This window comes from Saccharomycodes ludwigii, chromosome I (assembly GCF_020623625.1).
Source record: "Saccharomycodes ludwigii strain NBRC 1722 chromosome I, whole genome shotgun sequence".
NCBI classification, from domain to species: domain Eukaryota; kingdom Fungi; phylum Ascomycota; class Saccharomycetes; order Saccharomycodales; family Saccharomycodaceae; genus Saccharomycodes; species Saccharomycodes ludwigii.
This window is the reverse complement of record NC_060200.1, coordinates 1328285-1355385: the sequence shown is the minus strand read 5'-3', so window position 1 is coordinate 1355385 and position 27101 is coordinate 1328285. Positions and strand designations below refer to the sequence as shown.

The 27101-nt window shown below is 30.1% G+C and overlaps 14 protein-coding genes across 14 annotated transcripts; 7 read left to right on the top strand and 7 right to left on the bottom strand.

The window, feature by feature from the left end:
* Window positions 1-550: 550 nt before the first annotated feature.
* Window positions 551-997, top strand: CMD1 (calmodulin; the record flags this gene model as incomplete). Its single annotated transcript, XM_046078417.1, has 1 exon — window positions 551-997. The coding sequence occupies one exon, from the start codon at window positions 551-553 to the stop codon at window positions 995-997; it is 447 nt and encodes a 148-aa protein (XP_045936902.1).
* An 882-nt stretch (window positions 998-1879) lies between these two features.
* Window positions 1880-4597, bottom strand: AIM3 (Aim3p; the record flags this gene model as incomplete). Its single annotated transcript, XM_046078418.1, has 1 exon — window positions 1880-4597. One exon carries the CDS (start codon window positions 4595-4597, stop codon window positions 1880-1882), a length of 2718 nt encoding a protein of 905 aa, XP_045936901.1.
* Window positions 4598-5083: 486 nt separating this feature from the next.
* Window positions 5084-6103, top strand: SCDLUD_000572 (uncharacterized protein; the record flags this gene model as incomplete). The annotated part of the gene is made up of 1 exon (XM_046076696.1): window positions 5084-6103. One exon carries the CDS (start codon window positions 5084-5086, stop codon window positions 6101-6103), a length of 1020 nt encoding a protein of 339 aa, XP_045936900.1.
* An 86-nt stretch (window positions 6104-6189) lies between these two features.
* Window positions 6190-6924, bottom strand: ISA2 (Isa2p; the record flags this gene model as incomplete). Its single annotated transcript, XM_046078419.1, has 1 exon — window positions 6190-6924. One exon carries the CDS (start codon window positions 6922-6924, stop codon window positions 6190-6192), a length of 735 nt encoding a protein of 244 aa, XP_045936899.1.
* A 494-nt stretch (window positions 6925-7418) lies between these two features.
* On the bottom strand, window positions 7419-7994 carry SND3 (Snd3p; the record flags this gene model as incomplete). The annotated part of the gene is made up of 1 exon (XM_046078420.1): window positions 7419-7994. The coding sequence occupies one exon, from the start codon at window positions 7992-7994 to the stop codon at window positions 7419-7421; it is 576 nt and encodes a 191-aa protein (XP_045936898.1).
* A 975-nt stretch (window positions 7995-8969) lies between these two features.
* On the bottom strand, window positions 8970-11171 carry ROX1 (Rox1p; the record flags this gene model as incomplete). Its single annotated transcript, XM_046078421.1, has 1 exon — window positions 8970-11171. The coding sequence occupies one exon, from the start codon at window positions 11169-11171 to the stop codon at window positions 8970-8972; it is 2202 nt and encodes a 733-aa protein (XP_045936897.1).
* A 1464-nt stretch (window positions 11172-12635) lies between these two features.
* On the top strand, window positions 12636-13841 carry VID24 (glucose-induced degradation complex subunit VID24; the record flags this gene model as incomplete). The annotated part of the gene is made up of 1 exon (XM_046078422.1): window positions 12636-13841. One exon carries the CDS (start codon window positions 12636-12638, stop codon window positions 13839-13841), a length of 1206 nt encoding a protein of 401 aa, XP_045936896.1.
* Window positions 13842-14852: 1011 nt separating this feature from the next.
* SCDLUD_000567 (uncharacterized protein) lies at window positions 14853-15224 on the top strand (the record flags this gene model as incomplete). The annotated part of the gene is made up of 1 exon (XM_046078423.1): window positions 14853-15224. One exon carries the CDS (start codon window positions 14853-14855, stop codon window positions 15222-15224), a length of 372 nt encoding a protein of 123 aa, XP_045936895.1.
* Window positions 15225-15383: 159 nt separating this feature from the next.
* Window positions 15384-15866, bottom strand: FCY1 (cytosine deaminase; the record flags this gene model as incomplete). Its single annotated transcript, XM_046078424.1, has 1 exon — window positions 15384-15866. One exon carries the CDS (start codon window positions 15864-15866, stop codon window positions 15384-15386), a length of 483 nt encoding a protein of 160 aa, XP_045936894.1.
* A 720-nt stretch (window positions 15867-16586) lies between these two features.
* On the top strand, window positions 16587-17114 carry SCDLUD_000565 (uncharacterized protein; the record flags this gene model as incomplete). The annotated part of the gene is made up of 1 exon (XM_046076697.1): window positions 16587-17114. One exon carries the CDS (start codon window positions 16587-16589, stop codon window positions 17112-17114), a length of 528 nt encoding a protein of 175 aa, XP_045936893.1.
* A 465-nt stretch (window positions 17115-17579) lies between these two features.
* Window positions 17580-19094, top strand: TAF3 (Taf3p; the record flags this gene model as incomplete). The annotated part of the gene is made up of 1 exon (XM_046078425.1): window positions 17580-19094. The coding sequence occupies one exon, from the start codon at window positions 17580-17582 to the stop codon at window positions 19092-19094; it is 1515 nt and encodes a 504-aa protein (XP_045936892.1).
* Window positions 19095-19384: 290 nt separating this feature from the next.
* Window positions 19385-23056, bottom strand: RRP12 (mRNA-binding protein RRP12; the record flags this gene model as incomplete). The annotated part of the gene is made up of 1 exon (XM_046078426.1): window positions 19385-23056. One exon carries the CDS (start codon window positions 23054-23056, stop codon window positions 19385-19387), a length of 3672 nt encoding a protein of 1223 aa, XP_045936891.1.
* A 593-nt stretch (window positions 23057-23649) lies between these two features.
* On the top strand, window positions 23650-24015 carry MRPS16 (mitochondrial 37S ribosomal protein bS16m; the record flags this gene model as incomplete). Its single annotated transcript, XM_046078427.1, has 1 exon — window positions 23650-24015. The coding sequence occupies one exon, from the start codon at window positions 23650-23652 to the stop codon at window positions 24013-24015; it is 366 nt and encodes a 121-aa protein (XP_045936890.1).
* A 630-nt stretch (window positions 24016-24645) lies between these two features.
* Window positions 24646-26496, bottom strand: CIP1 (Cip1p; the record flags this gene model as incomplete). Its single annotated transcript, XM_046078428.1, has 1 exon — window positions 24646-26496. One exon carries the CDS (start codon window positions 26494-26496, stop codon window positions 24646-24648), a length of 1851 nt encoding a protein of 616 aa, XP_045936889.1.
* Between the last annotated feature and the right edge of the window lie 605 nt (window positions 26497-27101).

Sequence of the window (27101 nt, the reverse complement as noted above, 5' to 3'; positions counted from 1 at the left end):
TTCTATTTGTACAGTGCCTATTTTGAATTGATTTGGTCTTTTTTTTTTTGGTTTTTGGTATAATTTAGATTTTCCATAAGTTAAATATATATATATATATATATATGAATAATATTTGGTGTGTAAAAGAAAAAGAAAAAGAAAAAGTATTAATTCGGATAATCACAATTCAAGCGAGCATTCGCTATATTCGGAATACATATGTACTCGGATTAATGACATATTGTAATTTACCATACAATTTTTTTCTTTTTTAAGTGGCGTAAATAAATAAATCAAAAATTCACGTGCGCTTGAATACAGAAAAATGTATATATTTTTTTTTTTGTTATTGATTTAAACCACCATTACAACAAAATTATACATTTTTTGTTTTTTTTTTTTTTCGTTTTTTTTTTTTTTTTTTTTTTTAAACTTAATATCTCAAAAAAAAAAAAAAAAAAAAAACATTTTTAGAATAAAAATAAAACACATTACACCCTAAGTAGCAATCAAATCAAAGAAGGAACGCAAACCCACAAACACATAAATAACACCATAAAATATTAACATGTCACAAAATAACTTAACTGAGGAACAAATTGCTGAATTTAGAGAAGCTTTCACATTATTCGACAAAGATAAGAATGGTTCTATTTCTTCTAGTGAGTTGGCCACTGTTATGAGGTCATTGGGGTTATCTCCAAGTGAAGCAGAGGTCGCTGATCTAATGAATGAAATTGATATTAATGGCAACCACACTATAGAGTTTGGCGAATTTTTAGCCTTGATGTCCAGGCAACTAAAATCTAATGATAGCGAACAAGAGTTACTAGAAGCCTTTAAAGTATTTGACAAGAATGGTGATGGTATGATCAGTGCTGCTGAGTTAAAACACGTCTTAACTTCTATTGGTGAGAAATTGACCGATGCTGAGGTTGATGAAATGTTGAATGAAGTTAGTGATGGAAATGGTGAAATTAACATTCAACAATTTGCTGCATTATTATCTAAATAGGGGGAAACTTATATATATATATATATATATTTTATATTTCGTTTTGATATGTGTTTGTTATTTCCAAAATATTAATACAACAAACTATATATATATATATATATATTTATAATTTGTCTTCTCGTTCTATATATTTCACCTTTTTTTTTTTTTTTTTTTTTTTTTTTTGTTTGCTGTTGTTTATGTATCAAAAATATCAATGTTATTACCAATTTGTAAGAACAAATTTATCTTTCTTAATAGTCTCCGATTTCCGCACGACAATTGTCACTTTTTAATAAATGACTATTTTTTTTTTCAATGGCCAATGTTCTTGTTTTTGTCAATTCTATGTGTTCTTTTCACCAAACATTAGCACATCCAATCCTAGTAAATACGATCATATATTTAAGAGACGGTGATACTTTGTTACTTACATAACTTTACAATAGATATACTTTTTAAACTTTATTTTATCAGTTTAATAAACTGCTCGCAATTTTCCCTATTCTATTTTGTTTTGTTTTTGAATCATTGGTGAAAGAAAAAAAAAAAAAAAAAAAAAAAAAAAGTAAAATAACAGATCCATTCCTATGGAAGTATCGTCTTCATTTCAAAAAACTTCAAATCTTAAATTATTCTTTCATTAGTAGACATTGGAAAAATAAATAAAATAAAATAAAATAAAATTATATAATATAATATAATATAATATAAAATAAAAAGGATAAACGCTGATTAATACGCTTTGTTCACAAAATGTTTATAAACAGAGAAAATAAAAAATATATATGCAAAACAAAGAAAAAGAAAAAATATTAAGTAACAGCATAAGTAAAATAGTAATCACCATAATCCAGCTTGGTTCTTGCAATCGTGAAAAACTATCTTTGAATGATTTTTTCATGGACGTGCGTTCATTCTATTGTATTCTGTAGGGACAGTGTTTCTAGAATAAACGCTAAATGGATTATCATCATCATGTTTTAATTCAGTGTTAATATCTTCATTAGTAACATAACTTCCAGGCAACAACATTTTTTTCTTTGGTTTGACTGGGGGCGGAGCTTTCTTTTTCTTATTTTTAGCAATCATACTAAAATTATCCACGTCACTAACATTACCACCATTACCAGCAATCATACTATTATTATTAAAATTTAACTTTTTGTTAAATTCATTAATCAAGTCGTGCGCAGATTCGTGCCTCAAATTTTCATTCTCCTCAAAAGTTGTTGCTTCTTTCCTTCCCTTTTCTTCAACATTGTTATTGCTAGCAGTATCTAATCCTCCTCTCAAAAAATTCGGCTTAGGTTTAACTGCCGGCAATGGTGACACAATATCAGTTTTTAATTTCGATGGTTTGGCGCCAACAGGCGGTGGTAATTTAGGTTTAATACTGTGGTCAGTACCGTTTTGATTAAAATGTTTATGATAATCATTATCATTACTATTAATACTACCACCATCACCGTTGTTACCTAGAGGTAATTCCTTGCTGCTATCTCTTCTATGTGGGGTAGCTGATGGCACATCATTGAATACACTGTCATTTCCAGAATAAAATGAAGGCGCAGCAGAGGTAGATGCAACACTGGCTGCTGAATTAGATGACAAGCCAAAATTCTTTTCGTTTTGCTGCTGTTGTTGCTCAAGATTCCTATATGGTTTAGGTGGTGGTGCAAATTTATTAACATCAAGCTTGTTATAATTGTAATTAGATCCCAAAACTGCAGCTTGTGGTCCATCGCCATTTTCCCTTTTACTTCCATCTCTTAAATTATTAAAAGATGAAATAGATTTAGACAATGGTGGCTTAGGTACAGAACGTGATTCTTTCGCGATCGAAGTGGTAGAATTACTATTATTGTTACTGGTCGATATTAAAGACGAAGCAGATGAATGTGTTGCCAACGAAGTTGCACCATTGCCCATGTCGGTATTAGAGGCACTGAAACGCTCACTACTACCTGGTGGAGGTGGTGGCGGAGCAAATCCAATGTTAGGTTTGTAATTATAATTTTCTCTCAGAATTTTAGGCTCATTAGCATCGCTTTCAACTTTCTGTTTCTCTAAAGCTTGTGTATCTTCATCACTTCCCCCATCGTGTATATTATCAGTGGAATCTTCGCGACGCGCAGGAAATCCTGAATTAATACTGCTCGAAACACTAACATCTGTAGGCTTTCTAGATATTGGTTCGGGTGAGATTGCTCTTAATTTAATCTTGCTGTGATTTGTATTTCGTCCGCCATTATTATTGGCGTTCTTGTTGAGGTCTTGACTAACGGCAACACTATCTTCAGTAACTTCTCCAGGTACAGGGCTTTTGTACTTTTTCGTAACCTCTTCGCTAAATGAAGGTCCTGCTTCCGGGCCTCTAGCTACATGTTTAGGGGGTGGTGCCAATTTAGATATATCTATCATATTTATCGGCAGTTTCTTTTCTTCCTTTCTAGTTTCTTCGTCCTTCCACACATATGGGTTTGTTTCGACGATTGGTCCATTTGTTATGAGTGCAGAAGAAGATGAGTTTGGCGCTGGCCCATTTAAATCATAAGCAGACTGGCCCTGTTGTTGGGCATACATTGGAGAAGCCCCAAAGTTGTTAGCTGTGGACATCTCTGGAAACTGAGGTGCCCTTTCGCTATAGCTTGATTGTTGTCCTTGTGACGAGGTCGGTAACGGATGCTGCATTCTGGGAAGTGTCTCTTGTTGAGGTAAAGCACCCTGGCCTTGCACATGTGGTGGTAAAGGATGTGCTGCTCTGGAAGGCATAACTGATGGCTGTTGTCCTTGAAATGTTGCAGATTGTGGGAAATAGTCAGCACCATTTTGTTGAACCGGAACATATCCAATTATTTCGCCATTTGCATTATAAAGTGGCTGAAGTTCACCTGGTGAAGGTGTTTGCTGTTGGGGAGGGAAAACTGGTGGTGGTGGTTGTTGTTGTTGTTGTTGTTGTTGTCTGGGAGGATAAGCTGGTTGTTGTTGTTGTTGTTGTTGTTGTTGATGTCTGGGAGGATAAGCTGGTTGCTGTTGAGGTGTATATCCCTGTTGCGTTTGCTGATTTGGATAGTCACCGTATTGCGATTGTTGTTGAGGTGAATACCTCTCATACTGTTGTCGTGGTGGATATCCTTCATGATCCCGCTGGCATCCACGCTGAGGTGGATAGTCATCATGTTCTTGCTGACGACCTCGTTGGGGTGGGTAATCCCCATACTGCTGGTGTTCGTGAGATGAGTAACCGTATTGCTGTTGTCTGTCCTCTCTCAAAGGAGGTCTTCCAAACCTATTGGCATTTTGAGCATGATCATGTGTAAATGAGCCTCTACGCTCTTCCCTATCATATTCAAATTCATCGTCTTTATATTCATCGTCAGCTTCATCATGGCCTTTTTTCTTGTTATTTCTTGACTTATCGTATTGTGCTTTACCCGCTTTACCCGCTTTATATCCTGTTTTGGCTATAAATTTGGTGCCTCTATACCCCAGCTTAGCAGCTTGTCCTAAACCAGACATAATAGAACCTTTATTTTCGGACCAAAACCCGCCTCCACTGCTGCTACCGCTACCACCACCACTAGCGTGACTGCCGGAACCATGAGATTCACTCATTCCTTATGTATTTTTGATATTTTATTTTATCGTTTTTTATTTCTATGTTTGATGAAGTAAATTTTCGACCTTTTTTTTGTTTTTTTTTTTTAATCCAACTTGATTATGATAATTGAGTTTTTCTTTATTTAACTAATTAATGGTGTAATTGTTTGAGATGTTACTTTATATATAGGGGTTAAACAAATATGTGTAATGATAAATCAAAAAAAAAAAAAAAAAAAAAAAAAAAAAAAATATCATGCGCTCGGGTAAACAATTTAGGAAAGTTTCAGGAAGCTTGTCAATGCCCTCTTTAATATTAATTATTTACTTTAACAATATAAACTATTAAAGGATTAAGCCCATCTCTTTAAAATCGAATTTAAACTATTGTATAAAATGTATATGCATATTTTAACATGAAACCTGGTATTTAAGATAATATCTGAAACTTTGAAAAAGAAAAAAAAAAGAAAAAATTATGCAAAAAAATCCTAAAAAATAATGGATACAATTAACAAGGGTAAATTATGGTTAAGTTATCAAATTCATAAGCAGAAAGTGGATTTAAAATTATTATTCTCGTCGTCATCATCAACGGTAGCCGCAACAGAGACTGAAAATCCTGCACCGTTTATTTCTCAGGTAATACACTATTTTAGAAATTATAGAAAACATAACAATTATTTTCAAAATGGTATTACAAACGATTCAATTTACTGTCAGGTTATGATAAAACCGTTAGATGTCGTTGATGAGAATTGTCCCTATATTAGCTTATTTAATGAAGATACATTATTAATGGATTTATATATGTATGTTAAGAACCCTGCCGGTACTGAATCACCTATTAAAAAAAAAGATGATTTTATAAAGAAAACAATTGAACATAATAGTACAAATAATGAGGTGGAAGTTATAAGATTAAAAATAACGGACAATGAATCAACTGTTTCTACTTATGACAATTCCAAGGAGTATATATTCATCAACTCTTGTGATAATGATTATACTTTATGTTTAGAATCAATTAATCTCGGTAGACACAAAAATGTTGATACAATTGGTTCGCCCTTTATCAAAAAGTTTTTACCTTTATGCTTAAATTGTGTTGTAATCGAAAATAGTTTTTTTCCAAACATGAAAATATTGGACATGTTTGACACATTAATAGTTGCATTAGTGCAAAAAGAAAATTGTTGTAGTAGAATTCTTGTGGAATTAGTGCCCCCTGAAGATCACCTAAACGAATACTTGTCAAGTATAAATTTTGAAATAATAATTCCTAAAAATATAACATCTACATGCTCCTTTTTCATGAAGAATATATGTTCAAAAGTTATATACCAGGATTTGGGGATTAAAATAATCGAAAGTACGGAAAATAGTCAGAATTGTAACTTTTGTGTTACAGCTATGGAACTGCCAGATATATTTAGAGTCCAAGATCAAAGATATTTACAGTTTAATAGCGAAAATAGAATAAATGAATGTGTTATAGAAATGTTAATAAATAAATTGTAGCGTGACATAAATTGATACAATACTTTAATGTAGCAATATACTATTAACATGGAAATTTTTCACGACTTACAAACAAATCTGTTTGGTCAAATATCAAAACTACTACCACAACCGCAACTACTCTTCATACCACCACCTTGTATTTTAAAACTTGAACCGATCAATTCCGTACTGTATATTAGTACAGTATTGTTTAAAATACTAAGGGATTTAGTGTCAATGCATATTTTGGCTTTGGAAGGTAGTACAAACAAAATACTATTTTCATTTCCAAAATCATCATCATCTTCTGCATCATCATCTGATTTTTCTTCCTGTGCAATTGTGCTTTCTGATGTTTCATTTGTAGTGACATGTTCAACGACAACTGGATCTTTGTTGTTTTTGGTACAAAGGTTTACTAAATCCTGATAATTTTCAATAGGATACCAGTTGTCCACTTCTGTTAATATTTCCTTTTCAGATATTAGTTTTAAATTGTATTGGTAACCATGACATCCACCACTTTCGACAGTAATATTCATAATTTCTTTATTGTGGTTGGCAGTTGTGGATATGTGATTGTTGTTGGCACCACCGTTGTATATTTCGTTTAGTCTATTGCTTGCCCTCTCACTAATTTTTAAAAAATTGGTCAATTTAAAATTTGGGGTGGTTGCTAATATCTCGGTTGGTTTGACTAATATATCATTGCTACCGGTTAATAAAAACCTTTTAATATTATAATTAGGTGTTATAAATTTTGAAGGAAATAAGAGTAGCTTTTTCTGGGTGATATTTATGGATCTAGGTAATAATTTGATTCCCGATGAGAAGTTCATTATTGTAGTTTACAGAGTAGGGTATATTATCTGCTGTTTTTGTTTTAAAATATCAACTTTGTCTAATACAGTATTACTTGCTTAAATAACCTAATTAGTTTACCCTTTTTATTTTTTTTTCTTTTTTTTTTACCAAGCTATTTGAAATATATATGCAATATATGATTTGTCAGCAAGGTCATATTATCCGGGTAAACATTTGGTAAGAGTTATCAAAAAAAATAAAAATAAAAATATAAAAAAAAAAAGTAAAAATTAAAAAATAAAAATAAAAATTAAAAAAAAAAAAGGTTCGCAGCCTGCAATCGCGATCTTATATAATCATGGTATCCGGTCCCGTTCATAAGAAAGAGAATGACAATAATAATAGTGAACTTTAATTTAAACGGAAAAATTATAAAGTTTTAAAAATCTTTTATAAAAAAATTTGAAAAAAAAAAAAAAAAAAAAAAACAAAAGGAAAAGGAAAACGGAAAAGAAAAAACGAAAGAAATCTATTCAGACTTGATGCCACCATTCCCACTTTTTTCAGCTTCTTCAAGAGCCTTTTTGTCAGCAGCATTAGGACTCTTAGCGTTTTGGCCAAACATACTTTGTTGTGCAAATGGTCTTTTCAAGTTACCAACAGCTGGCTTGTTAAACAAATGAATTTGAACTAAGTTATGTTCAAAAGCAGCCTTAACAGGAGAAATACTTTGCATCAACAATGGGTTGGTGTAATTCATGTACAAATGCATAAATCCCATCATTAAAACACCGGTGTAGACACTTTTAATAGAAGAATCAATTTGCTCCAAATCATAGTCCCTGACAGTGGTAACACAGAATTTGTCGCCAGTGTTGCTGGCAGCAGAAAATGGAGACTGTGGCTGAACGTATTTCAATGTAGTCAAATCATTTTTAGCAATAATCTTCTTACGAGCGTATTGATAAACAATCCAAGTTAATGCGGTACATGAACAATACAAAACTCTTATGTAAAAGATAACTGTTGGATCTTCCATATTTAGTTGACGTGCGACTTGCATCATCACTAGCATTAAAATCAAGTTGGATATCATGGGATTCATCTTGGGCGTACGTTTTGCGGTAGGGCTATGTTGAATGTTGTGATGGATCTGTGATAGAAGTATACTGGTGGCAGTAATAAAGCACCAAGTTTTGTTAGTTAGAAAGAGAAAAAAAGTGTAAAATTAGTTTAAGTGGTGGAATTTTTTTTCTTTTTCTTTTTTTTTTTTTTTGTAATCCAATCTTTCAGAAAGGCAAAGAAAAGAACGAAAAGAAGAACGAAAAAAAAAAGAAAAACGAAGAGAAAAGAAAAGAAAAAAAAAAAAAAAAAAAAAAAAAAAAAAATAGAACATAACAGAAGCTTGAGGAAAATAAATAAATAAAACTGTGTAACAAAACTTAGCTGCTGAGTAATCTACTCACACGGCGGCGTGGACAGAACAGTGCATTAGATTCAACAGAATTTAATACGCTAAATTACGGATGGATGTATATATATATATATTTATTTTTTAAGCCAGTTCAATTAAACGGACGCGTAATCAATCTTTTGTTTATCGACTGCTTTTTCTTGTTCTGCCCAATTTCAAATTGTCCTTTTATTATGTGTTATTATTACTTTTCTTTTTTTGACTTATCTTGTTATTTTAATCCATGGCTTTCTCCCCCCCCCCCCCCCATAATTATCATTTTCCACGAATACAATACATTACAATCATCAAGCTCTGATTAAAACATGTGTTACAATTACCAACTTGCTACTTATCACCAACCATCTTCTCACAATTATTACTAACTGGTTAGATATATGTATAGTAATATCCACTCTCAAAATCATATTTAAAGTACGATATTTAACCATCTATTATAAATAAACATATATATATCACTTGCTCTATAGAATTCTAGATTTAATACTAATAAATACAAATATATACTGTACAAATATACCAATATATATATATTATATAAGATAACACATGATTCTTGTTCGTATAAGCAATATAAGTTGGTATTTGTTCTACATGACATATGTTTCATTGAAATTGTTGTTGTGGCAAATTAGCACCTGTTCCATAACCATTCATCATAACATGTTGTAGATTATTATTGCCACCATTACTTGGAATATGGAAATAACCATTATTACTGGTGGCAGCAGTAGCAGCCGAGGTATTATTGTTATTATTAGTAGCGGTGCTAGTGGTGCCTGTTGTCGAATTATTTGTACCTGCCTGTTGTTGTTGTTGTTGTTGTTGTTGTTGGTACATTGTACTACTAGTAGTACTAGTGTTCACATAAGGTATAGTACTGCTATTATAATATATATTATTAATATTGTTGCCATAATCGTAGCGAAAGCCTGCATTGTTAATATTATCGTATGGTTGTTGCTGATCTATAGTATTTGTAGTGGCAGCAATACCGCTGTTCCATTGATTATGAGAATATAATGGTGGTAACATTACAGGATTGTTGGTATTGGTGTTGCTATTATTATTGCTGCTGGTGCTATTATTATTATTATTAGTAGTAGTAGTAGTAGTAGTAGTATTATTATTGTTATTAGCATTATTAACCACAGTAGATGGAATAGCAGGTACACTTGATGGTGATTCGTTGATGCTAGCGGTACCCGTATTAGTACCGGCATTATTATTGTTATTCTGTATATTATTATTGCTTGCAGTATTATTCTTAATAGAAGACATGTAATAATTAGTCGGATTATTATAAACTGCGCCATTTGTATGCGTATTGGTGCTGCCTCCGGTATAATCGTAATAATTTGAGTTAGTTGTATTAACATTCAAAACAGATTGTGGTTGTTGTTGGAGATATGCATTATTATACGCTAATGGTGCTGTAGTATTGCTATTGTTAACGGTATTTGCAGCAACACTAGCAGCAACAGGGCCACCGATGCTGTTATATCTCACCATCATAGGATCTTCAGAAACAATACCACTATGAGTCAAATGAATATTATTGTTGTTGTTGCTAGCAGAAGCAGCAACAGCATTGCCACTATTACTAGTATTAGTAATATTATTATAATTCACCTGTTGTTGTTGTTGTTGTTGTTGTTGTTGTTGTTGTTGTTGTTGTTGTTGTTGTTGTTGTTGCTGTTGCTGTTGCTGCTGCTGCTGTTGTTGCTGCTGTTGTTGCTGCTGTTGTTGTGAATAATAAGCGGTAGCAGTGGTAGTGGCATTATTGCCATAATGAGGATGTGTGTAAGCATATGCAGCAGTTGTATCAAGAATGGTACCATTCACATTATTCATATACGGATTGTTATTATTCAAATAGGCAGTATTTGCAACAGCAATGTTGTTATCATAATTAAGATGATGATCTAAATGGGCATTATTTGTAACAAAACCATTAATAGACATAATATTGGCATTCATGCTGCTAGAGTTGTCGTAGGAGTCCTGCTTCACAGTATTACCAGTATGAGTGTTAGTATTAATGGTGCTAACAGTGTTAAGCTGTTGTTGCTGGTTGTCCAGCAATGCCAATTTATGTTTCGGTTTACGTCCTCTATTAGATTTAGGTTTATCCATAGCTAAATTAATGCCCTGCAAGTTTTGCTGTTCCTGTTCCTGTTTTAACATTTTCTTAGTTTTTTTCTTCGTGATAGCGTTGGTCTCTTTTTCATTAATTTCTTTGTTACTAGTACCATTTCCGTTTCTTTTTCTTTTTCTTATGGGCTTATACTTATAGTCTGGAAACTTCCTTTCATGTTCCTCTTTTTCCATTAGAGCTAAATCTTCCCAGTGCTTCCTCTCATCTGCATTCAATGCCTTCCACTTATTACCCAATATCTTTGATATCTCGCTGTTATGAGGAATGGGTTTATCATTACTACTTAATTCATCAATTAGTAATTTATGATGATGCTGTCTAAACAATATAAATGCATTTCTAGGCCTAGGAACTTTGCCATTGGGGACAGTGCCATTGCCAGTGGTAATATCTTTGCTGTGAGCGGCAGTGCCATTGAACGAAGTGGTATTACTATTAGTAGCAACAGTACCGTTGAAAGCAGTGTTATTAATAATAGTACTAGGATTACTGGAGATAGGAATAGACATACTAGGATTACTGGAGATAGGAATAGACATACTAGGATTACTGGAGATAGGAATAGACATACTAGGATTATTAGCGCTATTGATATTATTAATGGTATTGGTAGTATTAGTAGCAGGATTAACGGCAGGATTATTTAGCATTTGGGTAGCGAGAGTGATTAGTGGATTGATATTTTTATTAAGTGCTTTTCTTTCCTTTTTTTTTTTTTTTTTTGTTCCTTTTCTTTTGTTTGTTCCTTCTTTCCTTTTTTTTTTTTTTTTTTTTTTTTTTTTTACAATAACTGCTAAGAAGCTTAAAGTGTTAGCTTTGGCAAAATAGTAGTAATTGGTAACAATTTCTTGTTTTTTTTTTTTCCTTTATGTTAAAAAAATGATAAAAGGATAAAAGAAAAAAAAAAAAAAAAAAAAAAAACAAAAGAAAAGAAAAGAACAGAAAAGGAAAAAAGAAAAAAGAAAAAAAAAAAAAAGAAAAAAAAAAAGAAGGTAAATAAATAATAATTTAAAAAAAAAAAGTTGATTTTATTTGCTTATTATTGTTGTAATTATTGTGTTTTTTTTTATTTAATATGTATTTTATTATTATTATTGTTGGTTATTGTTATTACTTATTGTTGTTAATATATTATGATTTATTGTTGCTTATTGTCGCTTATTGTAATTTAATCTTACTGTATTATTAAGTACGATTAAATATTATTAAAAATTATATATATCTATATTTAATATTTTTTTTTTTTTTAAAAAATTCTTAAAAAAAAGAAATGAAAAATAAGAAGTTTAAAAATAATAATAAATAATACTAACAAAACTGCGTAACACAATAAAAAAGGTCTGAGAGAATAAGTAATACTAATAAAGAAAATGCGCAAAATAAAATAACGAAAAATTAATCAGGGAATATGAAAATACAATATAATTAAAAAGTTATTAAAAAAAGATATCGTGTTTCTGATTGGCTTAGCTGTTATAATCGGGGTTTATTTTTCTTGTCTTCTTGTAATTAACTCATGCTTGTTTTATATATAGTATAACCCTGTTTTAGGGCATAGAAACCATTATTATAATTATAAATAGATAAAGTGTATCTTAATTGCCACCATTCATTTATTTCTTATTAAGGGGGAAAAGAAGATAAAAATAAAAAAATGAACGTTTCTTTTTAATTTTTTTTTTATTTTTTCTCCTAATAGTAGCAATTTTATATCGAGATTTAAACTATGATCATGATTGTCAAAAGTCAAACATTAAAAAAGAAAAAAAAAATAAATATATATATGTATATATATTTAGAAATATAATTAGCACTGCATTTAATAAATAAGATCTAATTATATAAAACTAAGTTCTTCTTTTTTCTTTTTTTTTTTTTTTATCTTCTTTTTTCATTTTCTGTTATTTTGTTCTACATTTTTCATTTCTCATTTTTAAATTATTGGTGTATCTAATGTTTTCTTTTTTTCTTTAAATCAGCCCGCTTAAAAAGATAAAACTAAAACTAAAAGAAGCACACCTATCGTTAAGGTCATATAAGCTAAGAAGGTTTATCCTATAAATCTACAAAATAAAAGTATTATATACAAATATAATCAACAAAAAAAAATTATCATGGTCATTCAACAGCAAGAGCAACAGAAAAATGTTTCAGCCAATAATACTACCCTTCACAATACCTTAGTGAGTACCATTAATACCAATAATGATAGTAACAATATTACTACTTCAAATGCTTCCAAAGTCGATAGAACTCATGCCAAAGATGCTCAGTTTCATTATTATTACCCTTATAATATTGATGATGATAATGAGAACCACTCCTGTGATTATTTTAATAAAAGTGCAGAACCAAACATCACACCACCGCTCACACCGGTGCCTCTATCGTTAAATACCGTTAATAGTAATACCAGTAACACAACAACTGCAGATTCATTAATTAACCTAAAGGAACATTTCATTACATTTACTGATAACAAGCGCATTACTAGTGATGATAACGCAAAAGCTGAGAATGGTAATGTAAAAATAATGAAGCCATATCTAAACAATGATAAATCAAATTATGCTAGATGTGATGAAACTAGCAGCATCGCTTGTTTCACTCCAAAAAAAATTCCTTATTTTCAGCCAGGCATGGTCTTCAAAGGGTATCAGCACAACGGATATCTGAAATATAATGTGGAAATAAGTATAAAAAGTAACGCTGATAGTAGTTTTTTGCCTTATATAACTGGATATTTACGTATTTACGGTTTGACTAATAAATCCAGTGAAATTACTACGTTTTTTAAGGGGTATTATCTAGATAACATGGATAAATTATTATCTTCTAACTGTACTGGCAAGACCAGCAGCACTACTTGTAGTAGTGCCACTGAAACTTTAAATGCTGATCATAAAAATATGGCACATTATGTTGATAGTATGTATAGTAACACGAGTACTAGTTCTGGTGATAATAATGGTAACAACAGTGTTTTCCCTGAAGATGATATAGATTTACTGCATTGGGATAAGCTAAAGGACGAATTAACTTTTATTAACAGAAATACCAGTGTCAACAATAGAGGTAGCAAGAGCGACATAATATTTATGAAATGGAAAGAGCAATTTTTAGTACCTGATTCGGATGTAACTAGTATAAAGGGTGCTTCCTTTGCTGGGTTCTATTACATTATGGTTGATGTTAAAAATAACAAGATTTATGGATTTTATTTTCATGAAACTGCAGAAAAATTTCAAAAAATAGAATTAAATTTACAAAAGAGTGACTATGGTAATAGTACTCTATATCAGACATATGAGTTTAATTAAAAAATAAAAAACTTTGGTAATAATAATAATAATAATAATAATAATGGTAATAGGAAAAAAAAAAAAAAAAGACGATATGGGGCATATGTATATATTTTTTTTATTTAGGTTTTATTAATGGTAAATGGTAAGAGTTTATACCTTTAGGTATATAGCATATAATTATATAGATATGTGACTATTTTTAATTGTATAATATGGTAATATTCATACTCTATTCATTTATTTGTTTTTAAATTACTATGAAAAAAAAATGTAAAGAAAAAAAAAAGAATAAACAAAACACAGTTGTCATCATGTTTGGCAAATATTGAGCTGAATACTGTTGGTGTTAATTTGAAGGATCCTAATAGCCAGTTAATTGACAATAGAAGCGAAACAAGTGATAATGATAAAAAATATTATGGAATATGTGAGCTATTAATGAGTGATCTTTTTAGGGTAATAAAAGGAGTTCTAAAAAAAAACATAATAATTGGCAGTAATAATGTAATTATTTTAGAATATAATGATAAACATACAAGTCAAGAGGTTGTGGTTCTTGGATTTGCAAAAGGCTATAAATTAGTTGGAGAGTAAAAATTTCTTCTCAGTTAAATATTCTATTTAATACTTTTTAAAGTCTTTAAAAAGCAAGCCGGGATAAAGATCAAGATATTAATCATCTCTTTGTTTATGATTTAAAGTAAAAAAGCAACGATTTATTTAGAACGGAAATGTAATAAAGAATCTAATATTTTATCTAATACATTTTGTTTGAATATAGCCCTATAATAGGTCTGTGATATTTTTTATTTTTTTTTTTTTTTTTTTTTTTTTTCTTTCTTTTTTGTTTTGTTTTTTTGTTGTTGTCGCTGTTCGTGTTGTTTAATTATGCTTTTTAAAACTTTTTTTTTTTTTTTTTCCTTTTTTCTCCGTATTAAAAGATTTGGAATAACTATTCTCACTTAGAGAACTATCACCCAAAAAATGAATCAAAAATATATAATTATAAACCCTAAATAACACAAAATGTCGACTACTGCCAACACCAATAATAATAATAAATACATCAATGATAGCTTGGCTGTGCAATACAGACACAGACCAGCAAAGAAGTTGGATATAAATCCAAGTCAAGGTTTATTAACAAATAGTTTGCCAATGGCTGCAATGTTTATGCGTAATAAGTTTCTAGCTTGGTTTTCCTTGTTCACTACATGGCATTATTTTTTAACCACTCCAAGTATTAGTACTAAAGATACTAAAAATCCACAAGACGCTACTAGTTTTAAGTTAGTTGCTAGTATTGTTTCCATTGTTGTTTGTTACATGGACATGTTGTTCATTCCAAAGGGTAGTGGTAATGCCAAACAACCTGATGTCGCTGTTGGATCTAAATAGGATCTAAATAAAAATAAAATAAAAGAGGTGATATAAAGGAGGAAGGTGTTTAAAGAACAACTGATGTATTATTTTTTATTAGATATATATATATATATATATAATACTACGATTGTGTATAAATGAAAAAAATAAAAAAAAAAATAAAAATTATCTTTATCATTCACCAATATCTTCAAACCAATCATGTGGTCTCTCTTTGATAAACCTATTCATTATCTCTTTACAGCCATCATGATCAACCACTTTTAATTCAACACCTCTTTGACTTAAATAAGATTCACCACCGAGGAAGTTTTCATTTTCACCAATAACACAACGTGGAATTCCGTACATAATTATAGCACCAGTGCACATATCGCATGGACTTAAGGTGGTATACATTGTGCAATCCTTATAAATCTTGCCAGGTAATCGACCAGCATTTTCTAAAGTTGAAATTTCACCATGTAAAGTTGGTGAATTTTTTTGAAATCTCATATTATGACCTTTACTGATAATTTGACCAGTTTTATGATTAATTAAACATCCACCAATTGGCACACCATTCTCCTTGTAGCCAGCTAGGGCTTCTTCATATGCTATTTTCATACCTAATTCGTCAACTTTGGAATAAGCTGTGGTATCATTAGTGGACGACATATTTTCTTTTTTTTTTTTCTTTTTTTTTTTTCTAATTAATAGATAATTTCTTTTCACTAAAAAAAATTTCTTATCTTTTTAAATTGTTACTAAATAAGTTTTACAATAAGGAAAAACATCAAGTAAAAGCTTATTAACTTTTTGAAAAAATTTTTTTTTTTTTTTTTTTTCTTTTTTTTCACTTTCCGATTAATTAAAATAATTAAAATAATTAAAATAATTAAAATCAATCATATATAAAACAATATACATATAATACCTTAGCTTATAAAAAGTTAAAAACTTTCTTATAAATCAACTCTACATAACAACTTTAATCATTAGATGATACTCAGATAGTGCTATATATGCATATCTACACTTTCCGTTGGAAAAGAACTTTTTTTTTTTTTTTTTTTTTTTTCTTTTTCTCATCTTCAAAGATAATTATTGCTCAAGTTGGCGTGCTAAATGATCCACCTAATTCAGAAAAAATAGCCATCTTTCAAAATATATACATCTAGTATTACTAACTATTTTGTCTCTTTTACCCACCATAACGCCCCTGTTAAGCCTTAATTAATAAAAATAGCATCAATGATATACTTTGATTTATCACAAATAAAAAATATAGCCGGATCTGGTAGTAATAAAATAAGAATATTCGCACAATATGTCGGGATCTTAGAAGAGCAAAAAAAAAAAGGACACAAAAGTTATGACAACAATATCAAAAATAATATGGACCAATGTTGCAATCACTATACTGCCATAAATTCTTGTACTTTAAACAATTTTCCAGTTTATGATGATGCTACAAATAACTATTCTTATACTGGTGACACAAACATCCACTGTATATACGATAAAAATAGTAAAATCGACGATTGTTTTTATATTGGATTAATTTTCAAAACTTATAAACCATTTATTATTAGTTTGGGTCATAATACGGGACAGGATGATCAACTACATGTCTATGCAAACGAATATTGGTTCAAAAAACTATTTTTTGACAACATTAATAATGCTCAAGGTATTACAAAGCTTGAAAAGGGTATGATTTGCGAATTATGGTGCATACAATCGTATAAGATCACAGATATTAAAACTGGTAGAAATAACAATAGTGACTTAGAAGAATTTTGGGAAGTAGCGTTGTTAAACATCGTTAATGATCCTAAAGACATTGATTATTTGATTAGAGAAAACGCCGGTGTAACCTCAATAAACTCAATTCTAGAAAAAATCAACAACAAGATAAGATGAGTATATAAATGTACTTAGCAATATGGTGTATTTATCTGGTGTTGCAGGGGAGGGGGATGTCTTAATTCATGGTATAAAGCTGAATACCAAATATCAGGTAAATTTTAAAATATTTATCCAATTGTATATTTAAATGTTCGGAATCTCGGATATTCGCAATTTCGTTCTTTGTTTAAATTGTATTTGTTCGGGTAATATAATTTTTTACTTTTTTTTTTTTTTTGACGTTGATTTACATTTAAAAAAAAAAAAAATAAAAAAATAAAATAAAACAAAATAAAATAAAATAAATTAAAATAAAAATGGTAAATATGGCCACAAAAAATATATAAAAATTACAACAATAACAGAAGCTTTTCAATTCACATTACTTCCTAGGATTTAGAGTTAACTTATATAACTAAAGCATACCATAATTTGTAATTAATATATAATATTACTATCATCCAACTACTTAAACCATCAATGCGCCCTACCACTTCCAACACCATATCCGATACTCCATATGAGTTTTATTACAGTTTACTTCGTGTATCTATGATTCAACTACTGAAAGGTGTTGGTTTCGATAAATCGAAAAACTCTACTATAGACATAGTAACTGATTTGTACTTAAAATTTTTTAATTTGTTACTGCGAGAAATTAATACTTTGGCAACCAATAAAAATGATGAAGAAGAACATTATAAGATTACATTGCAGGATATTTCCACAGCTCTAATGAACGTGCATATAATTAAACCATTTGATATATTAGATGTCTATGAATCAAATCCCTATATTAATAACGATGGAGGCATGCTAGACTTTAAAAAATGGTGTGAACTGAGCACAATTCTTCATGAATCCAGAATAATTTCCAAACCAAATACCGAATTCTTAAAGCAGGCGTTATTTACGAATGAGGAGAGAAATAATAATTACGAAGCGATAAACGATAATATTAATAACAAAGATATAGCACATTATTTTGGTACTAATGCAAATAATAGTATCCCGAATAACTCTCATCCTGTTACGCTATCAAATTATTTGCATCATGATTCCCCAGCAGTACATCTACAACAACAACAGCAGCAGCAGCAGCAGCAAACAATAGAACAAGAGATGGAACCTATTATTAAAGACTTCTTGTCTAAAGAGAGTTCTTATGACAAAGACTGGCTTCTGTTTAATATAAGAATAAAACAATTGCGGCTACTTAAGGAAAGAAAATATAACAGTAATAATAAAAATAGTGCTAACGAAGAAAATGAAGCCAGTAGTGCAGATGAAGATTTAATATTTGATTTGCCGTCTCTGAATGATATTATACAGGGATCTGTTTTATCGTCAGCTGATATATCAAGCAATGAATACTTTTTAGATATTCCAAAATTTAACTTACATAATAGTAATGCTAATTTTGAACAAACACAAGATTTAAAAAGCAAATTGCCAATACATAGGGTTTTCAATAGATTAGACAATATCAAACTATCATATGAGCCAGAAGAATCTGAATCGGATCTTGAATCAGCGCTAGATCTAGATACAGAAAGGCAAGAAAATAATCTAGAGCAAACGCAAGTCCTGGATCAAATACCCCAACAAGAAGCGATTAATGATAATAGTGTTCAATCTAACGACATAAATGTCCAAGACGCTCTATATTCGTATAATACCAATGAAAATCCTGTTGATAATGATAGCCATTTTGATGGAGGTGCCAACATAATATACCCGGATGAAAATGAATACAACGCTTTAAACATTGCTAATAATAGCAATGGTATCACCAGTAATAATGATAATAACCTGGTGTATCCAAACAGTTCTGGAGACGAAGGTATACTGGATCTTGATTCCAATGTTGTAGAATTTGTTGAGATAAATGATATGAATAACGAATTTGTTAGAAGAGATTCATTTATGGATAACGATTTTAATAACAATACTAATAACGATAATAACAATCAATATGCTTATGATAGGTTTTAAAAAAGAAAAAAAGAAAAAAAGAAAAGGAAATCAAAGAAATAATAATATTGATTTATAATTTTATAATATGATCTCAAATATAATCATTTAATAATATTTTCATACCTGTATTGTACAAAGAGAAGGGGAACATAAAAATAATAAAACTTGACACTTGGTGACAAAAATTGAGCTCAAATATAATATTATACAAATATTGTTTATTAAAAAACCGGGAGAGAAAAAAAAAAAAATATATATATATATATATATATATGTACAGACCTTTCTTCATTATTTTTACCCCAATTTTACAATTTTCTACGACTTTTAAAATTTTTCTTTTTACCAATTTTGTTCTTAAAACTTATTGGTTTTCTCGAAGAGGCAGGCATCTTTTCATCATCGCTAAACTCGTCGTTATCAGTAGATCTTTTCTTAAATTTCAATTTATTTTTCTGACCTCTGATCGGACCATTCTTAACAGCTTCCAAATAAGCATTAATACCAGAATTGATTTCCTTCAATGGGTCATCGTCATTGGTGTCTTTATTTTTCGAGTTGGATTCATCGGTGTTAATAATTATTTTGCCTTCAACATCGTATTCATATCCATCATTTCTTTTTCTAGAACTATGACTTTTTTCGTTAAATTTCTTAGGCCTTGAGGAGGTTATATGAGTCAAAGTACTGGTGTCCAATAAATCTAATGGATTTTCCTTGTTTTCAACAATATATTGAGCATTCTTCTGCCTACCTGGCTTCCTCTTTATATTGCCCTCTTCATCGAATTCAGTTACACCATCAGCATTTTCTTCAGTATCCGAAGCATAAACAACTTCATCAAAAGCAGACATAAATCTGGTACTGTTATTAAAAGTACCCATGTTATTTTGTTTTTGTTGATCATTTTTAGTGCCAGCATCATTGTCTTCTTCTTCTGTAATTTTCTTTTTGTTATTTCTATTGCGTTGTTTTTTAATGTTACTAAATAATTTCTTGTCCTCTTCAGGAAATATACCTTCCATGAAATCTTCTCCAAATCTTCTAACTAATCTTTCAATGATATTCTTAATTTTACTTTTAAAATGACCCGTGTGTTCATGACTCCATCTTAATAATTTAGGTAATAAAGATGGGATTTTATCTCTAACTGACTCGACTGGGAAACTTAAAACAACAACTTTAATAAAACCTATAGCACTTTTAACAATTTCCCTTGAATTCGAAGTTAAATATAATTCAATTGTATCATATATATTCCACAAGGAGTCAAAATCCAATTGTTCCTTAAATTCAAAAACCAAACACGCATAAGATGTAATTGTGGCACTAACCATATGTTGAGAGTCAGAGATTAACCCAGCAGAAATTATTTTGAAAAATTCGGCCAAACTACTTGGAATCTTATCTTCGCTATCAATAGATGCAACCCTACCTAGGTCTATAACTCCGTCTTTAGCTGTCATCATTTTCTTGGCCATCAAAATCAAGGTGCCAAAAGCCAACTCTCTAGTCCTTTCATTAACATCCCTAGTCGATAAGATGACCTCGGGAGCGCAAACAACAATAAAATACAAGTGGTCCGGTGGTAACAAACCAATAATTGTCTTTAATGCCTGTAACCTGGAACTCCTTGCAGAGTTAATACAATTTTCGGATTGGTTGATCATAATCGTTTCAATCTCATTCATATACTGTGAAATGGCATCCAAACCCGAATCCAGTTCACTCAATTTACTAATAATTTTATAGCTTCTTTTTTGAATTAGTGCATCCTTAAATGAAACGGTTGTATTGAAAATATTAAATAACGCACCGTAGGACTGGGGAGGAAGGTATTTTGGCATGGCCACAATTAGATCTAATAAAGTAACACTAACTTTGCTTTCACTGTTATTGGCACTCTTAGTTTCTTTATCTAAGGCATCTTTTAGCATAGTACAGATATTATTAAAAGTGCTCATTAAATCTTCTGGCTTGGAAATCTTCAAAAATATCTCAATGGTATCCAAAATAAAACCTCTTTTCGTCAATGCAGTTTGAGAAAACACATTGAATAAAACACTTAACAAGTTAGTGCACTTGGTTTCACGCAAGTAATCCAAGTTGGAGGTTAGTACTTCTGGTGGGAAAAAAGTGTCCTTGTAAATTAAATCCGGGACGTCCTCTTGGTTGGAAATGGCTAGATTTTTCAAAGCATGGCATATAACAGTTCTTAACTCAACATTCGAATATAAGGTGGAACACAAGTCGCTGGCAACTTCATTGGTGAAAGCCGTTAATAGATCCTGAGGCAGCCAACAAAATGAGGGTAATGTAGACCACAATTGATCAACAACAGTTTGAAAAATTTTCAACTCCACCGATTCTTTAGGCAAGTTATTTGATTTTTTATCAAAAAATTGGATGATTGGCATAAATTCATCAAAAAACATAGATAATTTTGAATATCTGGTATTATCACGAATTAATGGAAGTAACCAAGCTCTCCCGATATCATCTGGCTTAGCTTGTGGTCCTACATTTAAGGGCAAAACTTTCAAGACCTCTTCAGGACCAATAGCGCCTATCGCAGCACCAATAACTCGTTCGCATTCCCCAATGTATTCAATCTGCTCTTTTTCATTGGATCTCCATGCACCAACAGTTTTTAAAACGGGTATTAAAGATGGGGAAGACTTCAATGAAAATTTATGGAAAAGCTGAGTGATTATCTGTAAAATGGTTCCTAATGCATGGGAATACTTAATCGATGATATCCAAGTAGTTGTGAATTTTGCAACTTGTTGAATAATAGAATCAATTTCATCTTCATCATCTTCCCCAATTAAAACTTTTTGATCAATTATATTTATGATAGTAATTAAGGATTGGCCTGAAATGTTAACAACTTGTTGCGAATTACTATCCAAATAAGCACTCATAAGTTGAAAAAAGTTGAGCAATTCGATTTTAAATAATTGAACACCATTGACTCTAGACAAAGATTCCATACTCTTGGTAACAATAGAAACCCAACTTTTAACTAAGACCGGGTCATTTTTGGAAGGTTTCAAACTACTAATTGCATTAATAATAGCAACCAATTTATCATCACTGATGGTATTATTATTGAATAAGGAATCAAAAACTTGAAAAACCGCATTAATAACAAAATTTGTGCCATTTTCACTACTATTGCTAGAGCTGGTATTAGCATTTTTAACAATCTCTAATAGTAGGTCGCATAATTTTTCTAGCTTACTAGTTGGCCATTGGTTTGTGCTACAAATAACTTGAAACATTTTTAAAACATGAATGAATAAAGTGTTGTCACTAGGATTGTTACTATTTTCAATAGAAGTAACTAAAACTTTGATGGCATAATCAGCAACAAATTGGCTGGCAATATGTTCTCTACTTGGGCTAGGGGGTGGATTTAATAAAATTTTACTCAATGTATCTAAGGATCTCTTTCTAATTTTAGGTCTTGGATCTAAACATAGTTCTAAAACACCATTTAAACCTCTGATTGGGGTAATTTTTAAATTATCTCTATTTATCCAACTTGAAGAGTCTTGAGCAATCAATAGGGATTCCAAACAGCCAATAGCTGACCTGATAAGTGGAGCTTGGGAAGTTGGATCGGTGATACATGGTGCAATCTTAGTCAATAGTTCAGGAAATTTATTCTGTAACAATGATTTAGGAGTGTATTGAAAAATTAAATCTAGCAAATATATAGATGAGGTGGCCATAGTTAAGTCCTTGATTTCACGAGTTTCGTTGTCTACAGACTGATCTAAGACAGATAAGAAGGATATGATATAGTTAACAATATTTTTATCAATGGAAGCATCTTGTTCGACTAGATTTTCCTCAACTGCTGATAATATAATGGCAATGTGTCTTTGATTATCTAGTTTTGAATTGATTTGTGATCTAATTTTACTTAATCTCTCTTCTAATTCTAGAAGATGAGCTGCTTGATCCTCATCCATCTTACGTACTCTTATCTTTTTTTTTTTTTTTTTTTTGCTTTTTGCTGTTATTTTGGTAAGAATAAGAACGGTTCCGGATATATATATTTTAAAAGTGGATTAAGTTGTAAAGAGAAAGGAAAAGAAAAAGAAGAAGAAGAAATGTGAGAAAAACTTTATTTTTTTTTTTTTTAATAATAAATTTTAAAGAAATTTTTTTATCAAAAAAAAAATAAAAAAAAAAGAAACGACGAATCAAATGACATCCGAGGACGTCAATATCCATTATAATGCGGATATCAATATTGCTGATCACGTGCTTTGGCTAAATGACTAAATTTTACTTGGGAATAATTTTTTCATTATATAATTAATTGCTAGAAATCTCAAACAACAAAAAATGATGAACTTTTTTTAGTTTTTTTTTTTTTTTTTTTAGTTTTTTTTTTTAGTATCTAGGAAAAAAAATTTTTTTCTTTGAGTACAAAGTTATAATACTTAATTAAGTTAAAGTTTTTAAGGAGTCTTTTTTTTTTTTTCTTTTTTTTTTCGGGGAATAAGTAAATTTAAAACTGTAGAGACAAACTAAAGCAAGTGTTAATATTTTGGCAATAATGAAGGGTTTGGTTAGAATAAGATTGGCAAGATTTGGTAGAACCAACAATCCAAAATATAACATCGTAGTAGCAAATGCAGCAAAGGCAAGGGATAGAAAACCTATTGAGGTATTAGGCACTTATGATCCAATTCCAAACCCAAGAACAATAAAACAAATTAAGAATAATGTCCCACCAGTCAAAGAAATTCATTTGGATTTTGAAAAGGCCAAATATTGGATTGGTGTTGGCGCTCAGCCTAGCGACGTTGTTACCAAATTGTTTATTAAGTCGGGTATCTTAACACCTGAATTTGCTAGATTCAAGAAATTTGGAAATTTTGAAAGGGAAGTTATTGCTCCAGCTAAACAAGTTAATAAATGAACAATAGAGAGGATGAAAAATTAATATAACTACTTTAATAACAAGATAGATTTAAAGAAGAAGAAAAGAAAAAAAAAAAGAAAAGGAAAAAAAAAAAAAAAAGGTAAAAACTTGTGTATAGATTATTCCCTTATTGGAAATAATATTTGTCAATTATTCATTTTTTATTATTATTATTATTATTTGTATATCTGTTTACTGTGTCTTTAATGTATGTTTCCATAAGCTTTGTGTAGCTTTTTTTCTGCATTATTTTAAAAAAAAAAAATGTCGCATGTACTATTGTCAGCTGGAATTGAACATTCTGTTTAGTTAATTAAATAAAATCCTTGTAGTAAAGGAACTTAAAAATAGAGCAAATATAGTAAAATAATGGAAAAAATATTTGATATAAAATAAACATTTTCTATTTATAACACAGATATTACATAGTAGATTACACTAAATTAAAATGAAATAAAAAAAAAAAAAAAAAAATTTATACAACACAAACCTTCAGGAGTATATATAATATATATAAAAAGCATTAGCAAAATTAATTGGAGGTAAAGAGAGTCATCATTATCACAATGAGCATACGTATCCCAAATTAATAAAATAAAAATTATCATATTGATTAAAACAAAAATATTATTTATTCAAATAAAATATATCGCTTGCATTACTATTACCACGTTCTCTCTTATTTCCAATCCCACTCGAACTGTTATTGGTGCTATTACTATTAAAATTAGCAGCAGGAGTACATCCATTGATTACTGGTATGGAGCCAATACTATTATAATTGAGGTTAGCGGATGGAATATTATTATTATTATTATTATTATTATTATTATTATTATTATTATTATTATTATTATTATTATTATTATTATTATTATTATTAGCGTTAGAATTTGGATTGGAAGTAAAACTAAATGACATATTCGAAGGGGTAATATTACCGTTGTTATTAGTGGGTGTTATAGTTCCATTATTTAAGAAAAAATTAGACGAATTACTCCTACTTCTAGTTAGTCCATTTAATAAACTATTGGCTCTTGATTTTAAACCGGGTCTTATATTAGTAGGGGTAGTAGTTCCATTGATAATGTTATTGTTGTTGTTGTTGTTGTTGTTGTTGTTACTATAATTTATTGGCGTTATCACTGAGGATACTGGAAATGGATCGTAGGCTCCGGTATTGGTATTAATATTTAATTCAAAGGGTGATTGTAATCCAAGAGTTGCATTATTACTGTTGCCAGCGACAGTGGTGTTGTTTATAGTGTTATGTATCCCAAAATCATAGGAAGATTCTCTGCTACTTAAATCAAAGGAAGAAATGTTGTTGTTGTTAGTGGCGTTGTTACCAATGTTATTGCTATTATTGGTGGTACTAGAAATATGCGGCAAATTCAAGAAATTCGGCGGTGGTGGTAATGATACAAGGCTACCATTCCTAGATAAATATCCATTTTCTCTAACTTTTTTTGATAATAGTTGTCTAACATTAGTAATTAAAGCATCATTATGGAGATCGATGTTACTTCCTAATTCAACTTTTGTTTTTAGGGCAAGTTTAACCGTTTTCTTGGCCACAATATTTAGTACACCTGAGGGTGGATTGTAACAGTCATACGGCGTAACTGTTGGGTCTTGTGTATGCTGCTGGTACACGTCTAATAATAGGGCTATAAATGGACTACTGAACATCATCCCATTAATTGTGTGTGAACTTGAAGAGCCAGAAGACCCCGGATTTGAAGTATAATAATTATTATTATTATTATTATTATTATTATTATTATTATTGCTTCCATTGCCACCACCAATAGAGGAGGCTAAGGATAAAACAGATCCTTGAAGTTTTTTACTAGAAAATAACGATTGTGGTTGTTGATAGTATATTGGTGTGGTTTTACTATTGTTATTATTGATTACAAAACTGGAATTGTTATGATTATAATTGCTGTTTTGAGAAAAGCTTGCGATATTATTGGAGCTATTACTGTTCATGTTACGAGACGTAACTGGCGTGATTAAATTTTGGTTTATGGGCGGCGGAGTAGATGCCATTTGAATCAAACCTTCTTCGTCATCTCCTGTTGTTATTAAATCCATATCAGCGTTATGGTTATTCCATAGTGGTAAAATATTTTTGCTAGTATATAAATTCTGAGTGCTTGTTATGTTATTATCATTCTTATTTTGTGCTAGTGGCGTACCGAAATCTGACTCTATCGTTATCTCACTTATTTGGATGGTGGCATTAGAATATTTTTTATCGCGTTCATCACCTTCATCGTTTAACATATTAACATCCGAATTACTACTATTATTACTATCATTGCTATTGCTACTTCCACTACTATTAACTAAATCAGAAACGATATCCCTTGATGGGTCATTTTGTTTTGAGTAACTGCTATTATTATTTTGATTGGTGTTGCCGTGATCAGGTTTCGACGACGAATGGAAGGATAATTTATCTAATATCATTGTTTTATTCTTAAGTTTTCTGCTCAATGTCTTCTAAAGTGCACAAATAATTTAATTGATAATTTTATGGATGGTGATACTTATATAATAAACCAATGAGTAGTGACTTTTTTTTTTTTTTTTTTTCCTTTGTATATTGTTTAATTAAATATTTGGCTATTTGTTCTTTGTTACTTTTTTTGATTTTTTTTTTTTTCGTGTGCCTTTTAAATTATGTGTTGCGTGAATGATTTTGTTATTGGTTTCTTTTTTGGCTGCTTATTATCCTTTGTCTCGTTTATATATTCGGTAATATTGTCTTTAATATCAAAATGACCTGCGGAATGAATTAAATAGGAGAGTTTATTAGTGTTTTTTTTTTATTTTGTTTTTTTCTTCTTCGTTGGTTTTTAACTGGTTTATAAGAAATAGTATTAATAGTATTAACGGTAGAGCGACAAAGGTAAAACAAAATAACCGAAATAAGGTTCCTTATTAATTTGTTTATATTTTTTATATTATTTATTTTTTCTCGCGCTTTTTTTAAATTATGAAAAAGAGAAAAAACTATGCTGCACTTAAATATTGGACTTAATTATAATCAAATAATAAAATAAAATAAAATA